The 15,085-nt window shown below is 49.6% G+C and overlaps 1 protein-coding gene across 1 annotated transcript in view; it reads left to right on the top strand.

Annotated features, from left to right (window-relative positions):
• Nucleotides 1–1,909: 1,909 nt before the first annotated feature.
• Nucleotides 1,910–15,085, top strand: part of LOC101972352 (frataxin, mitochondrial) — a 32,810-nt gene continuing 19,634 nt past the window's right edge. The window contains 5 exon segments of the mRNA XM_040280111.2: nucleotides 1,910–11,506; nucleotides 11,508–11,652; nucleotides 11,655–11,868; nucleotides 11,870–13,230; nucleotides 13,971–14,101. Coding sequence (XP_040136045.1) covers nucleotides 11,213–11,506; nucleotides 11,508–11,652; nucleotides 11,655–11,868; nucleotides 11,870–11,912 — 696 coding nt within the window. The 5' untranslated portion in view covers nucleotides 1,910–11,212 and the 3' untranslated portion in view covers nucleotides 11,913–13,230; nucleotides 13,971–14,101.

The following is a 15,085-nucleotide window of genomic DNA, read 5'->3' as shown; positions in this document are numbered from 1 at the left end:
AATGCCTTATTTTATCATCTGCAAACTAACAGCACAGAAGTTCTATCATAATAGAAGCAACATCTGGTTAGTTCATCAAGTTGGTTGAAATGGAGAATTTAAACATATTTTAAGCATTTTGTTTTAAAATATGTAACTGTATGCCCATTTGCCAATCTTTTGATATAAGAATGAGGTGATTGCCATGGCACATGCCTGTAATCCCAGCAGCTCAGGAGGCTGAGACAGGAGGACCTCGACTTCAAAGCCAGCCTCAGCAATGGCGAGGCCCTCAGCAACTCAGTTGTGACCCTGTCTCTAAGTAAAATACAAAATAGGACTGGGGATGGGGTTCAGTGGTCTAGTGCCCCTGAGCTGAATATCCAGAACTGTAATGGCACACTCTTCTCCTCAGAAAACCTTACCTAAGCTTCTCCAGAAACCTTCACCATAATTTATTTTAGGACTATCAACGACAGAGTCTCTACAAGAGTTCAATGTAGGTAAACTTCCTATTTTCCTGTTGCTCTATTAACTTGGCCACTGGCCTGCAGCACTCCAGGTGCTTCGTGCTGCTTCACAAACATTTATCCAGAAATTTGTAAAAGTGTGTTTGAAAATGGAACGTGATTTTTAGGCCTCTGGCCTGGAGCTGGGCTTCACAGAGATGTCTACATTTTTTGGATAAGAGGAGTTACCAACTGGGCTCCATGGTAACAGCTGGCAGGGGGAGGAAAGAAAGCGGAGAAGAAGCTCCCCCCTTCTTAGGTGTGGTCCTTGGAGGGTTAACTTGCCGGAAGAGTGAAAGAAAAAGCTGCTTTTATGGGAACTTCTGAGCCCCTCCCCTTACATGCCGGGTATTAACTTCTGAAACTACCTGAACTCGGGGTTCAGGGGATTGATTCCAGCAAAACCTGCACCCTCTGAAGCTGGCTGCAGCCAAGTAAAACTGTTTCCTGCTTTCTCTTCTGCTCTGCCTCATCTGTCCCTACAACAGTACCAAAAAAGAAAGAAAGAAAAAAGAATGAGGTGATGTTTTGTGGGTGAGTTTATGATCCCATGTCCAGATTATCCCTTAAAAGGGAGCAGAAATATGGACACTTGCACTCGGTGCACTGAAACTTCTATACTAAAATGGAGAAAACCTTCATCCTTACGGCTGTCTCGCCAATCGAATCTAACTCAGGTGGCGCGGCAAAACGTACAAAGGCCAGCGCACACCACAGGTCCCAACCAGCCCACCGCCCAACGGCACCCAAGAGGCCAGGACGCCCGTTCCCCACGGACCCGCCTCCTCCCCCAGAGCATGCGCAGACGACCTGCATGTGACGTCACCACGCAAGGGCGGAAAGTGTTACCGTGGTGACCGCGACGCTTTCAGAAAGCCGCGAGCGACCGCCCAGATAGCTGCCACCCGCGCCCGGCTCCCGCCCGTGCAGGGGCTGGGCCGCCGCTCGCGCTCCGCCTGCTGCCCCAGCCGACAGCGCGGAGAGGCTTGCCGCCCTGGGGGCTTCTGATCCAAGAGCCCGCGGGCGCCCGGGGCTGCTTCCACACATTACCCAGAAGACCCTGGGCCGCTCGCGCTGAGGATTGCCGTGGAGATGGCGAGACGCCGGAAGTCTGGGGAAAGAGGCGGGGCCAAGCCAGAGGCGGGACTCCGATTGGTGGAGAGGCCACAGCTTCTGGAGTGGCACATGCGCATGGCGGGGACCCACCGCCTTTCCGTGCCGCCTGCCGGGATCGGAGAGTCTGGGTGGGCCCGCTGGGTCGCTGGTCGCGCCGGGCCTCGTTCCCGAGCGGAGAGGCCCCGCCGCGGCTTCCCGGGGTCCACGGTGTGTCCCCCGCCTCTGTGACGTCACAGTCCTGAGTGGGCTGAAGCCGTTGTGAGCTCTGTGCCGCCCTGTACCCCCTCTTTCTGGAAATGGTAGGACTCTTCGTGCTCTCTGCGCCTCGGTTCCCCCTTTTGTGAGATGTTCCGCGGAGCTCAAGCTCAGCGGCCTCGAGCAGGGTGCATAGGCCCCGTGCCTCAGTTTCCCCATCTGTGAAATGAGGGTGACTGTGGAATTCGCCTCGGTAGGATTGTGGCGAGGACTAAGGGTTCCTAAGAACAGAGGTCCTCATGTAGTGACTGCTCCTGCGTCAGTGGCTTTGGTAACCGTCGCCCTCATTTGGGGCTGAGGATTTGGACAAGCCACCCCTTCCCTTAGGATCTGGGAAGTGGATCTGCGAGCTGATGAGTATATTGGGTTTCGGGGCCGCTAAGCCTTCTTCTGAGCACGCAACGAATGGCTTTTTCCTCGCTGAGGGATACTACAGGTTTCGTGCTCAGACACGGAGTTCCAGAAACCGCTTATTGCCATGTCCAATGCTGTTTGACCCCTGTCAGTCCTCGCCTTTCAATGAGCCACGAGTTTCCTCGGGATTAAGTGATGGTGGGAACTTGTAATTCTCGTTTCTGGCCCAGGCACTGCCCTGGCTTTGCTTGAGGACCTTGGACAAGACACCACTGGGAACAACACAGGGTGCACCCCTAAACTTGGAGTTTCTTTCACTGAGAAAGCCCAGTTAGTAGTTCTAGGGCCTCACTGCCCTCCCTCCACCTGGTGCCCTCATTGTGTTGCCCAGCATCTTGTTCCTGTCAATCTGAGGTCTGCCTGCCCCATTGCTTATAAATGCTTACCTTAAAAATTGTGGGAAAGTTCAGGCCCTGTCCTGTTTCCCTTGTGGCATCTCTGAGCAGAAGGGATGAACTAAGCGCCCTGGCTGAGGCCCTGGAGGGAGAAGGCATGGGCCACCCTGCTGCATTTGTTAGGAAATCTGCCCCCTTTCTAACTCTCCTCCAGTCTCTCTTGTTAGTGTGGGGGTGTGTGTCGGTAACAGCTCCAAAGTTCTCCAGTCTCTTTGGGATCCAGTTTTCTCTATTATATGTCCTGTTATCACTGTCTTCTCTGTAAGTAACACTGGTGTTCCATACTATACTATAACATTTTATCTTTTAAACAAATTTGGTACATTCAGTGGTTCTTAAATTTGGCATATGTGCCATTTGAGAACTTGTAATTCTAGTTTCTGGCCAGGCACTGCCCTGACTTTGCTTGGGGACCTTGTATAAGACAACACTGGTAACAACACAGGGTGCACCCCTAAACTTGGAGTTTCTTTCCCTGAGAAAGCCCAATTAGGCACTATGCTGGCAGGGCGAGTTGGTGCACACTTGTAATCCTAGGGGCTCTGGAGCCTGAGGCAGGAGGATTGCGAGCTCAAAGGCAGCCTCACTAAAAGCGAGGCACTAAGCAACTCAGACCCTGTCTCTCAATAAAATAAAAAATAAGGCTGGGCATGTGGCTCAGTGTCAGTGAGTTCACTGTGCAGAACTCACCTCCAGAGGTTGGCTCAGATGTCTTGATGAGAGCCTAGGGCAGTGTGATTCAAAGTTGCTCAGAGAACTCTAATGTGCAAAAGATGGAGGGGCACTGACTAGAGGGCCTCCAAGTTCTGTGTGGCCCACTGTTCACCAGTTCTCTCATTCCCAAGCATGCAAAGGGTCTTTGCCTGTCCCACCTTTTGCTGCCCTCCTCTGTTCACTGCTGGCCCATCACTGCCTCCTAAGCTAGCAGCTGGGGAGAATCCGTTCCCTACTTCCTCAGCTGCGGGAGCTCTGGCAGGCCTTTGCGCAGTCTTTCCTCTGTGGGCAAGCCAGCGGCCTGAGGTCGTCCTCTGTGACCCCAACACCGACTCCCACTTGAGGGCCCTATGTTATGGGCCCCCAGGTAATCCAAGGTGACCTCCCTAGTTTAAAGCAGCTGATTAGCAACTTTGATTCTGCTCAGCCCTGCTCACCCTGCTGGAGTACCTCTCCTGTTCACAGCTGCTGTGGATTAGGACATGGACATATTCTTCAGGGTGGGAAGGGGTAGTGTTCTGATCACTGGGTGCCCTTGGGTGAGTCATGTGACTTCCTCCAGTCTGTTTTACCAACTCAGAGATGGGTACAGTGATTCTCTCCACTCAGAGCTGCTGTCAGGTATAAAACAGGGTCCGTCTGTGGCACATAGAAACCCTGAATGCTGGCTCCGTCTCTCCTTGCTGTGTTAATTTTGACATTTAGTAGCCTCCGTAACTGTTACTTTGTCTGAACCTCAAAGCCACTCTGTTCCTATGTTACAGACGGAGAACATGAGGCTTAAAGAAATGGATTCCTGGCCTCTGGGTTATGTGGCTTCTAAGAGGCAAGCCAGGACAGAAACCCAGGGTTCTTGGCATGAAACCTATGCTTACCCCTTCTGGTTCATTATCACCTCCAGAAACTGAAATAAGAAACTGCATTAAGGCCTCTGTCTATACAATGTCTTTGTGCCCATTGCCTTATCTGTATCTTTACTATGTATAGTGTCCCTAGCACTTGGCCCTGTCCCCAGCATGGCATGGGTGCTCTGAATGATCATGCCCGACTGCCCCCCAGTGCACAATAGAGGAGATGATGGCCTGGTATGTCTCTGGGGGAAGTTCACAGGTTTCCACAGGATTTGCAGAAAGGGAATACCTAGGTTCAACACAGACCTAGTCCTGCCTAGGTCTTCCCAGGGACCAGCCCCATCATAGAGCCACTCATTACAGAAGTCACTAACCACCCTGGAGATCCCAAGGGTTTCAGGAGCTGTGTGCCCGAAAAGGAACCGAGACCAAATGCACATTTTACCTCGTGCTTTTTTGGGTGGCAGCCACTGTTGATGCCTGGATCTGCTTGAGGATCTCCAAATTGCCATAGAAGGCATCTGTTGAACGGTCTGTCTAACTGGAGCACACAAATCATCAAAGTAGGAAGAAAGTCATCTTTATGGTAAAGAAATTGGACTACCTTCAGGTTGGTTCTGAGTTTCTGCATGTTCTCTTTAGAGGAGTAGGCCCAGTGAACCTACCTCTTATTTAACTCAATGAGGTTTGAGTATCTTATAATAGGAATTTTTGTTATCCACTGACCACGTAGTTAGGAAACACTGTAGTACAGATGTGGGCAATCTCACATCACCCTGACCGGTGCTCCTTGGCTTCCTTTTCTACTGGCAAACACTGTACTAAATTGGTGTTTACTATTTCTGTGCCAGAGCTTATATTTTTATCACAGATACGTGTGTCTTGTTTTGCACATAGTTAAATTTTAAATACATGGTGTCATACTATACATCTGCTAGAAGTTAGGCATAGCCATGAGACTCTCATGAGGGTACGTAAAGAAAAAATCAGGACATTTATTCAATTATTTCACCCTTTAAAATCTATTTTTTAGTTTTTTTTCTATGTATAAGATCTATTTGTACGGTGTGTTTGTAACTTTTCTAAGTTCTTAAGTACAGGTGTCGGTCATCTGACCTAGCCCTCCTCCCAAGGGGGCCATCTGTGGCCCAGCTGCGTCCACTCCAGGGATACTGTCCCAATGCTTGCTTTAGGCTGAGTCCTTGCTTCTGCTCCAGGGCTGGACTCTTCACCCACACGGAGACCCCACCCCAAGGCCTGCAGACAGAAAAGTTGAAAACAGATATACTACTTCTCAATAACTCTAAGTAGCTCTGAATGCCTCGCATCGGGGTTTGCAACAAGGAGGTATTCCAACGTGTCACGCCCTCCCAAGTACTGGTTGGCGCCTGTAAAGAGCCTCTGCTCCATGCAGGGCATATCCTGCTTTGTATCTCTATGTACTCATGGCTGCTTATGTGTTAAAACATGTTAAAGTCCATCCAGAGGGGTTCTTTATGCCCCGATGGGCTGCCTTGCATCTGGATAGAGGGGTGCTTCCAGGCTGGCGGGTAGACCGCCGGTCACACCTGGTCAGGGGAGCGCTTTACCTCGCTGTCGCATGTGCAGCCGCTCCTGCCTTGGCACCTGAAGATCAGTCCTCTCACCCGGTTTGCACTGCTCTCCTTGGTGGGGAGTGGTGGCCGCAATCTTGGCTCCTGGGCCTCGGGAGCAGAGTTCACAGCACCCTGCATCCTCCCGGTCCAGCCCCTGAGCCCACCTGCCGTGCAGCCGCCCAGGGCTGCTGTGCCCATACCTGCCTGCTGCCTGTCTGGTCAGTCCTGTGGGACTGTCTAAGGGTGAGGTCGGTGCGCTGACTGCAGAAGGAAGGTCCTGCTCTTGGTGTGGTCAGTTTCTTATAAGCGTAGATTTGTGTTTCTGCTGTTTTTGAATTTTATGGATTGTGCCTTGCTCCCTTTGTTTTTATTTTTCATTTGCCGTTTTTTGCAGGGCTGGGGGTCTAAGCCAAGGCCTTGCACGTGCAAAGCACGTACCTGTCACTGAGCTATATCCACTTTATCCCACAGCCCCTTCATTTTTATTTTGAATATACACAATAACTGCATGATTCAAAAGTCAAATTTATTTAAAAAGGTGGGCAAGCGGAGGTTCATTCCTACCCCATTTCCATGGATCCATTGTTCATGTAACCATCTTCATTTGTTTTTAGTGATTTTTCTGTGTTTCTTAAAAGGATGGAACAGTGCATGTGCCCATTTATGCTCTCCAGTTTGACTCAACAAATTTCCTGAAAATCATTTTCTTAACAGGTGCCAAGTTTATCCAGATCTTCTCACGTCTGTGTGCGTGTGTTTGTGTGTTGCTCCGTGTCCTGGTTAATATTTAGTGATTACAGATTTTAAAGTTTTATCATGGTACTGTGAATAAACTGTTTTATGGTTCCTTAAATTTGAATTTTTATTACTGTTTGGGTATAGTCTCTTTTTGTTATTCATTGCGTATTCATGTTTTGCCTGTGAATTGCCTTCCTGTATCTCATGACCATTTTCTTCACATAAGTCATTTGTTTTTTGTTTACTAATCAATAATGAGTAATTTCTATAATTAGTTTACACGTTCTCTATCACTGATAGGCTTTAGTCCCTCCTCCATCTGTTTCACTTTATCTCTACATCTCAGGCTTCTCTGATGTCGTCCCTAAAGACTATAGGGTGTTCCCTTCTGGATGAAAAAGTATCACTTGAGGACCAAGATGCAGCCCAGTAGCCCAGTGCAGAAGGCCACAATAGAGAAGACTTTCAGGGTCCCCATGGCCCTGTCCTGGGTGCCGTGGTAACCTGACAGGAAGGCCACCCAGAGGCTGTAGACACCAGCATGCTGAAGGCGGGGGGCTGGCCTTGTTGAACATGCCAGGCAGGTTCCTGGCCAAGAAAGCTCCAGTTCAGGTCGCCAGAACCAGCGGGCCAAATAGCCCAGGACACAATGGAAGGCTGACAAAGCTCTGGCTGCACTAGACTACGATGTAGCCAGGTGGGGACTGTGGTGTGGGTCCTGTCAGGGAAGGGAGGAGAAATCCTCAGACAGATCCCCGCCCCCCGCCCCCAGAAGATTGCCTGTGTGAAGGCAAAGGAGGACAGCACAGGGAGCTATCCTGGGGCTTCCCACCTTCGGATCTTGCTTGCTGGCCTCGTAGCCTGGAAGACCATGACCACAATGATGGTTTTGGCCAAAACAGAGGACATAGCCACCGAACCCAGCTGCTAATTAGGTCTGTTGGAGGAGGCAGGTAGCTGGGGTAGGGTGGCTGATGCAGAGCAAGGGCAGAGGAAGCAGGACGTGAGGAAGGTGAGAAGGGTGGCTCAGAGTCTGGTTGTCGGCTCTGACCATGGTGGTGTTTCAGTGCCTCACAAACAACACCAGGACACAACTGCAAGGGCAGGACAGAGCCATACCTGCCAGAGGCAGCCCAAGGGTTCTTTGGGCTAAGAAGGACTCCTTTTGGATAGGCAGTATTCCCTCTTCCTTTTTGGATAGTGGCCCTCAGGCCACAGCCTGTATTGGGAACAGAAAGGGTGTCTTAGAAATAGGCACAATGGGTCAGAGCCCACTGCCCAGAGCCACCTCCACCACAGCCCTGCTTTGACTGCTCTCTTGGCTGTTTGGTTAAGAGAAAGCATCGTGTTTCAAGGAAAACAAAAGTTCACCAGCTGCACCAGTAATGCTGGGGACAAGTCATCCTGGTGAAACCTCTATTGAAATGTATGAAATAACTGGATTTTTCTCTCTGCCTCTGCCTGTGGACAACACACGGCTTTCAGATAGACAGATAGGCAAGCAGATCTAGATAGGTAGCTAGGCCAGTAGATTCAAGCCCTTCCTTGTAAATAGATGTATGAACTGACTAATGTAGGGGGAAAGCTTGAGAGGTCCTTGGTAGAATGACAGTTAACCCTGATGCTAGTGAGCACTGACAGTTGCCACGTCACCTACCCACTCCTGGGGACTTCACACTGGTGTCATCTACTTATTCATTCTTTCATTTACTTTTCTGCAAGTTTACATTGCAGCATGTTCCTGCCAGCTAAAGGAGCCTTCCTGGGCAGCCATGGTTTTTCCAGTCTCTACAGGGTGCTGCCCAGGGCCAGCGTCCTCCAGTGGGACTTGCAGGCAGCCTATCTAAATCTTCTAAGTCTCTCTCTCGAGAGTGGCTTCTCCCCCATGTAATTCCAAGGCCTCATGCAGACATGACATGTTCACCTACACAGAGACCCAACCACGAGACTCCAGATTTGGAGGTAACAGATTGGAGGTGGCTACACTGCACACAGACTGCACAGGCAGATTAAATCTCGGGGGCGTGCTTCTCAGCCTTGGCCAAAAGGACAGATCTGTGTGCTCCCTACTCAGTCCTGGACCCTGACCCCCATCTGCAGAGAGGCAGGAACACAGTGTGCAACCCACCAGTTAGACGCTGGTGAGGTACTGCAGGGACAAGTGCAGTGGTGGCATCCGCTCAGGGCCTGTCCTGAGCGTAGGGCAAGGATAGTCTTGGCAACACGTTCAAGCCCCACCCCCAGGGCAGACTGAGGACCACTCTGAGGTGCCCAATACTTCCTGGTTGGGCCAACCCCACTGGGGGCAGGAGGGCAAGGGAAGAAAGGGGATCTGTCTTTGAGGCACTAGGTCATCTCCCCAGGAGGTGGTTTTATTCCAGTGGCCCTTTAGCCAGTCAGTTTATACACCTGGAAAATGGAGATATTTGATGAAAAAAACTCAGAAGAGGATTGAAAGAAGCAAGACCTTGAGGGCCATCTTAAATTTTTTTTGTTATTGTTGTTCAGGGACACACAGCCCATCAGTTCTAGGGTGCTGGTAGTTAATAACAATAGTCAATGGTCAGCAATCAGAAGTGACACCCCTTGCCCCCTGGTTTTGTTCAAATGCAGAAACCACACCTGGAGGTTAATGAGTAGAAATTTTAGGGGGCACCCTCCAGGCCTATTTCAAATGTAAAAGACCTGAGGCTCCCCAGTGGGAGCTCCTCCAGCCAGCTCCTTTGACCCAGCAGCAGGGAAGTGGAAGGTAGAAGTGAACCCAAATAGGACTTAGAGGAATGCTTGAAACTCAGGCTAAAGGACATAATAGTCTTGATACTTTTTCAATCCTTTTTAACACAGCTTTTGATCAGTGCTCAACCCAAAACCTATATAAATCGTTAAGTCAGCACATCAGAATTGTGTCCCGCTTCCAGGGCCCGCCCACATTGCAGGGTTTCTCTCCTCACTTAAATCCTGCTCTTACTCTGTTGGCGCCTCCCTTTCCTGATTGTCTGTTTTACTCTTCAAGTCTGTGAGGCAAGAACCAGGGAGGAAACTGGCCACGAGTTACTGGGGTTTGCTGCAACGCACTGCTGGCTTCATAGAGCAGGTGTGATGCCAGGTTCCTGGGACCCCCTAGACCTCCAGGAGAGAATCCGATGCAGTCACTCAAGAGCCTTTATTGCCAGCTCGAGCCTGGACTCACAACCGTTCCCAGCGCAGTCCCGGTCCTTTGTCCAGTGAGATTTTAAAGGTTTTGGGGGGATACTGTATGCGTCACAGCATCATACAGCAAATCATTCCATACCTCAGGAAAATCAAACAACAACTCTTAACATTGATTAGCACATTCACTGGCGGGAACAAGTTGGGTAGGGATGATTGGTTACTACAAGAAGGGGATTTTTTTGAACTGATTGGTTTAGGCCACGAGGGGTGTTCATGCTGAACTACATGGTTTCCCAACTTGTTATCAACCACCATAAACTACTGGGGGGTCATCTGGCATCCCAGGTATTTTCCTGTCTCATGCTGATTGGAGGTTGCTAGGGGGTTGCTAGGGTCCTCAACTAGCCTGGCTGAGTCAGGGACACCTGGCGCCACAGACCTCTCCTGTTATTTACAGACAAACAACTCAGCAGGTTGGATATGTAATTAGGAGTGCTCTGTAGGTTTTTCCAAGGACAAGGGTCATGCCCCCTTCCTTAGGACAGGCTTTAAGGTAGAAGCTGCTGTTATTCATTTATTCTTCAAAAAATGGAGTCACATCAGTTTTTCACAGGAAAATCCAGCTTTACTATCAGCAACCCTCAAAAAGCTCCAGCTGAAGATCCCTCCTGCTGTTAACACTAACAGGGTATTATCCCAGCTGCTAACACTAACGGGGTATTTCAGTTGCAGAGATCAGCAGCTAGCGAAACTCCATCGGCCAACAGAAGTGAATATCCAGCATCTTAAAGTTCTGGTTTCAGTAGCAACACTAAGAGTCCCGAGGGTCATATATATTAGCTGCTCTTTTTATTATCTTTTATAAAATTATATTTTATTTTTACTTTTTTTATTATATTATTATCTTTTTATTATCACCACCAGGTTACACAAATGAGAAGCCAAAACTAGTCCCCCCATATATAAATATATATAAAATATTATATATAAATAAATATAATATATATATGTTGTAGTTGGACAGGATACCTTTATTTTTATATGGTGCTGAGGATCAAACCCAGCGCCTCCCACACACTAGCGTGGAAGGCTGAGCCACAACCCTGCCCCTCTCCCCATACATTGACTCTTAATACTGCTATGGAAATCAAGACCACAAGAGACTAAGAGGGCTAGAGAACTCATGTTTAGTTACACAGAGGAACTAGTGCTCTTAAGTTCTGGGCCTCAAGTTGAGGTTACATGGGGCTTTTATAGGAAATTTGACAATTTCTGTTAACCATTACAACATTGGTGGGTTTGAATTTGGCCTACCTGACCAAAGACCATGCAGAGGGAATTTATGATAAGTGGTGTAGAAAAAAGACGGTTATCTGTCATCTGTGTTAGCCCAAAGTGGCCTTCACCACAGGCAGCAGTAATTCAAGATAACTTGAGTCTACCTCCTTAAGAGCTTTATTTCTAAGAAGTAAGTCTACCAGGTTATAGTTTAGATGGCAGTTAATTGGTCACATTCCTATAGAGCTCAAAAAGTCACAAAGTGTAAGAAACAAGACTACTTGACAGGCACCTGTTCAATCTCTGGCTTTGAAAACCTGTCCCAGGGACATCCTGCGCTGCATGGCCACCAGCCTCCTGGGAGTCATCCAGTGGATGGAGCTCTTGCCTGGTTTTGTGGCAGCCCTGGACTGCAGGTGTTGACCGCTGTGGCCTATGTGCCCAGCCAAGCCAGTTTGAACCTCCACTACCTCAACCAGATCCTGAATGTCAAAAAGCAGAGTGTCTTATCTCATGCCTCTGAGGAACTCAGGATCTTTGGGCATCCTAGGCTCTCTAGACGAAACCGCCTACAAAAGACCAGCAGAGGAAACGCTGGACGCCTTGGCAGAGTTTTCTGAAGACCTTGCAGGCAAGCCCTGTACACTGGGGGACTATGTCTGTTTGGGAGTGGTGTCCTAACAGTTAAACCGGGTGGAGATCTAGGAACTTGTGAGACAAACAGGTAGACCCCAAACAAACTAATCTGATTATCATCTCCTTCCAGTGGACCCAAGCAGTAGGACTGGACTGAGAAAACCTGGGTGTACTCCCAGGATGGTGTGTTCCTCCACAACCCGCTGGCCACAGAGCTAACTGAAGCCTTAAAAATAACTGGACTTATCATCCTTGGTCTATTCCAGAAAAGGCACTTAAATGGTTGCCTGCCCTCTCATAAAGACATTAACAGCTATCAGGCAAGCCCCCAGCTTCCTTCTGCAGCTGAGTGGGGGTTTTCTGTTTGTTTTGTCTTCCATTCTTGCTTTTGAGGACAGCTCTGGAAAGAATGTGTCACCTCCCACCCTGCCTGCAGGATTTGGTTTAATTTCTAGTTTATTTGGGTTGTCTGATGTCCTGCTTCACGTGATACCCTTATACCCGTACCTTAATAATGACTTTACAAAAAGAAAAATAAGGAAAAATTCCCTGGGGTGGGCGGGAGGAGAAAACCTGTCCGGGGACATTTACAATCCAATAGGTAGGGACCCATGGTTAACTTAGGTTCCCTAAAGAGAAGCTGACAGAGGTGAGGGGGAAAAGACAACCCTTGCCTCAGGCATTGGTTCTTCATCATAATGTTCTTATAATTTCACGTAATAATCAGGTCTGGTTCCTCCATCTCCATACCTAGTTTCCAAAACTCACAGGGCCACGTGCCTGAGAATGCAAGCCCTGGGCTGTGCGCTCATCTGAACCACCACAAAAACTGCGTCTCAACACACCTGGTCACAAAACGTGACTTTCCACGCATAAATCACGAAAACTGAGATCTAAAAAGACAGCCAATGAAGCATCTCAGGCTTCCTGTGTTGCACCTGCAGAACTGAGTCCTGGTGCAAACGCGGGCCGACAAGCGCGGCCAGTGCCCCCGCAACACACGCACTCTCTCCACCGGTGAGCACCCGAGCCCAAAAGGCCACACGTGACTCCATCTCTGTGCGGCGTGGAAGCTATCGCAGAGATCTGTGTCTGCGCAAAAGCCGAATGGATGCTGAGGAACCCGCGTCCATCAAAAACGGGACCCCGCATGCGCGCGCAGCCACTCGTTACCTCACCGCCACCACGCCTGCCCCTCCCCGCTGCGCAGGCGCAGTTCACAGGAGCGCGTGCCCGGGGGCTTCTGGGAAGCCTAGTCCGGGACCGCGCAGAGCAGCCCGGGCCTCCCCGTCTGCGAGGGCGCGGACTTGTCTCCTTGGCCCTCTCTCGGTCCGCTCTTGCCACACTGGACAGATGGGAATTCGCGCGGCTGGAGCCTCCTTAGCCCCGCGTCCTGGGCGAGGCCCTCCACAGTCGTGCCGCCCGGAGGCTGCTGAGAGTTATAGGCCGACAGGTCCGTGAGTAAAGCCGCCTCGAAGCCCACCAGCCAGGGGCGCGGCCTGAGAACGCCGGCCGGTCGGCGAGCAGAGAGATGGCGTGGCGAGCACATCAGGGCGGGGCCTTAGCCCGGAGGCGCGCGCACGCGGCTTCCCGCCGGGTGAGGAGCGGGTTGGCTGGCGGCTTGGGCTCCCTTCACGTGAGCGTGCTGGCGTGGCCTCACGCTGAGGGGCGGGGCCGTGGGTGGGGGCGGGCCTTCCCGCTCGGGGAAGCCCTGGGGGCGGGGCCGTGCGGGCCGGGGTCCCGGAGGCGACCGCGCATGCGCGGGGGTTATTGCGCAGTTGTGGCGGTGGGCGCCACCAGGACGCTGGTGTGGAAGTGACTGAGAGCTAGTGCCTCGGGTGATGGGCCTGGGACTGCGCCCGATTCTGCGACAGCGAGGTGCGTTGGGTCTAGGGTCACAGGATGGTGCCACATCAAAGGTTGGTGGATGCAAGATTCTCTGACCCGAGGTGATGGGCCCAGGATGGCCGGATTCTGCAGCAGTGCTGGGTGATGGGCCTGCGTGCTTTTCTGTTGCTCTGGTGTGTACACTTGGCAATCTGATGTGGCTGTTTATCAAGTCCATGAGACCCCGCTGAGGACTGTCAGTGGTTTTGCAAGTATGTGGCAGTGTGACTAGGTTTCTACCAGATCTTACTTAAAACTGTGGAATTGGAGGTCTTCCAGAGAATTGCACGACTGTACAGTTGAGTTGGGCTACACTTGTAACCTGAGGCGGGAGCTAGTGTTTTGGTGCTCTTTCTGGCCCTTGGGAGTGGCCTAACAGGCTAGTCTCAGCCATCAGCAAGCATACTTCCCCCTGCATACCTGAAATTCTGAATTACACATTTTTTTCAGCATCAAGCCACCGACAAAGCAAAAAGAAGTCCATTTGGGGGTTTCCTGAGTTGGAAGGAAACAATGGAAGGTTGTAATACTCCTTTCCTGTGGCTGCTGTAAAAAGTTGCCCATGGCTTCAAACTATACATGTAAGTATTCAATGTTTACTAATTGATCTTAGCTTTATTTGTTGCTGTTACTTTTTGCTACTGTTGTGTTCTACAGAGAGGAGTAAAGAGTTTGTTCCTCCTCTGATCTTCTTCAGGGGACAAGTTAGAGGGCTGTGGCTAGCAGAACTGTTTCTCTGTGATATGGTTTCAGCATAAAATGATTGAATTCTGCCTCTGGTTCAGCACCCAGAGGGTGGTTGGGCAGTTTCACTGGGTGTGTTTCTCAGGCCTTGGAAGCATGAACAGGAAATGCTCTGACTGGTGGCTTAGCCTGTGTGAGGCTCCCAACACCTGAAAAGTACAAAATCAGTAAGTGATCTGAAGAAAAAGGAAGAACGATGTTGGAACACAGGTTCTGTGGTTTGGAAGAGTACTGTCCTTTATAGGTGTAATAGAAGCATATACAATGTAAACATTCCAGTAGCCTTGTTGAAAACAAGTGAAAAGAAGCAAATATGCCGTTAAAGTTCATTTTAATGACACGTTTTATTTAAGTCAGTGTATCCCAAACATTATCATTTAACCTGTAACAATAGAAAAAAGTATGTGAAGTATTTCATATTCTTTTTTCATACTAATAAGTCTGTTTATTTCATAAAATTGACTGTTGGAAAAATAGAGCGACACACCAAATTGTTCTAAAAATGCTTTAAATTTCATAATAGATTTTTATCTAGAGATTTTTGAATTTACTATTCAGTTGTTTCAGTAATGAATTAATTGGAATTCAAATACAGTTAATGCCTCGGTTGCACTGACCTTATTTCCATTGCTAATCACTTGTGGCTTGTGGCATTTATACTGGATGGCATAGTGTCGCTCACTTAGGCCTGAGACTCCTTTAGACTGGAGGGGGTATTTTGTGTTTTTCTCACTGGGACGCTGGAAGTTGAGCCTAGGGCCTTGTGCATGCCAGGCAAGCTCTACCGCTGAGCTACATCCTCAACTCAAGGAGGTGGTTTG

Source organism: Ictidomys tridecemlineatus, chromosome 15 (assembly GCF_052094955.1).
Source record: "Ictidomys tridecemlineatus isolate mIctTri1 chromosome 15, mIctTri1.hap1, whole genome shotgun sequence".
NCBI classification, from domain to species: Eukaryota; Metazoa; Chordata; class Mammalia; order Rodentia; family Sciuridae; genus Ictidomys; species Ictidomys tridecemlineatus.
The sequence above is the reverse complement of the archived record's forward strand: the minus strand, read 5'-3'. Positions and strand labels throughout refer to the sequence as shown.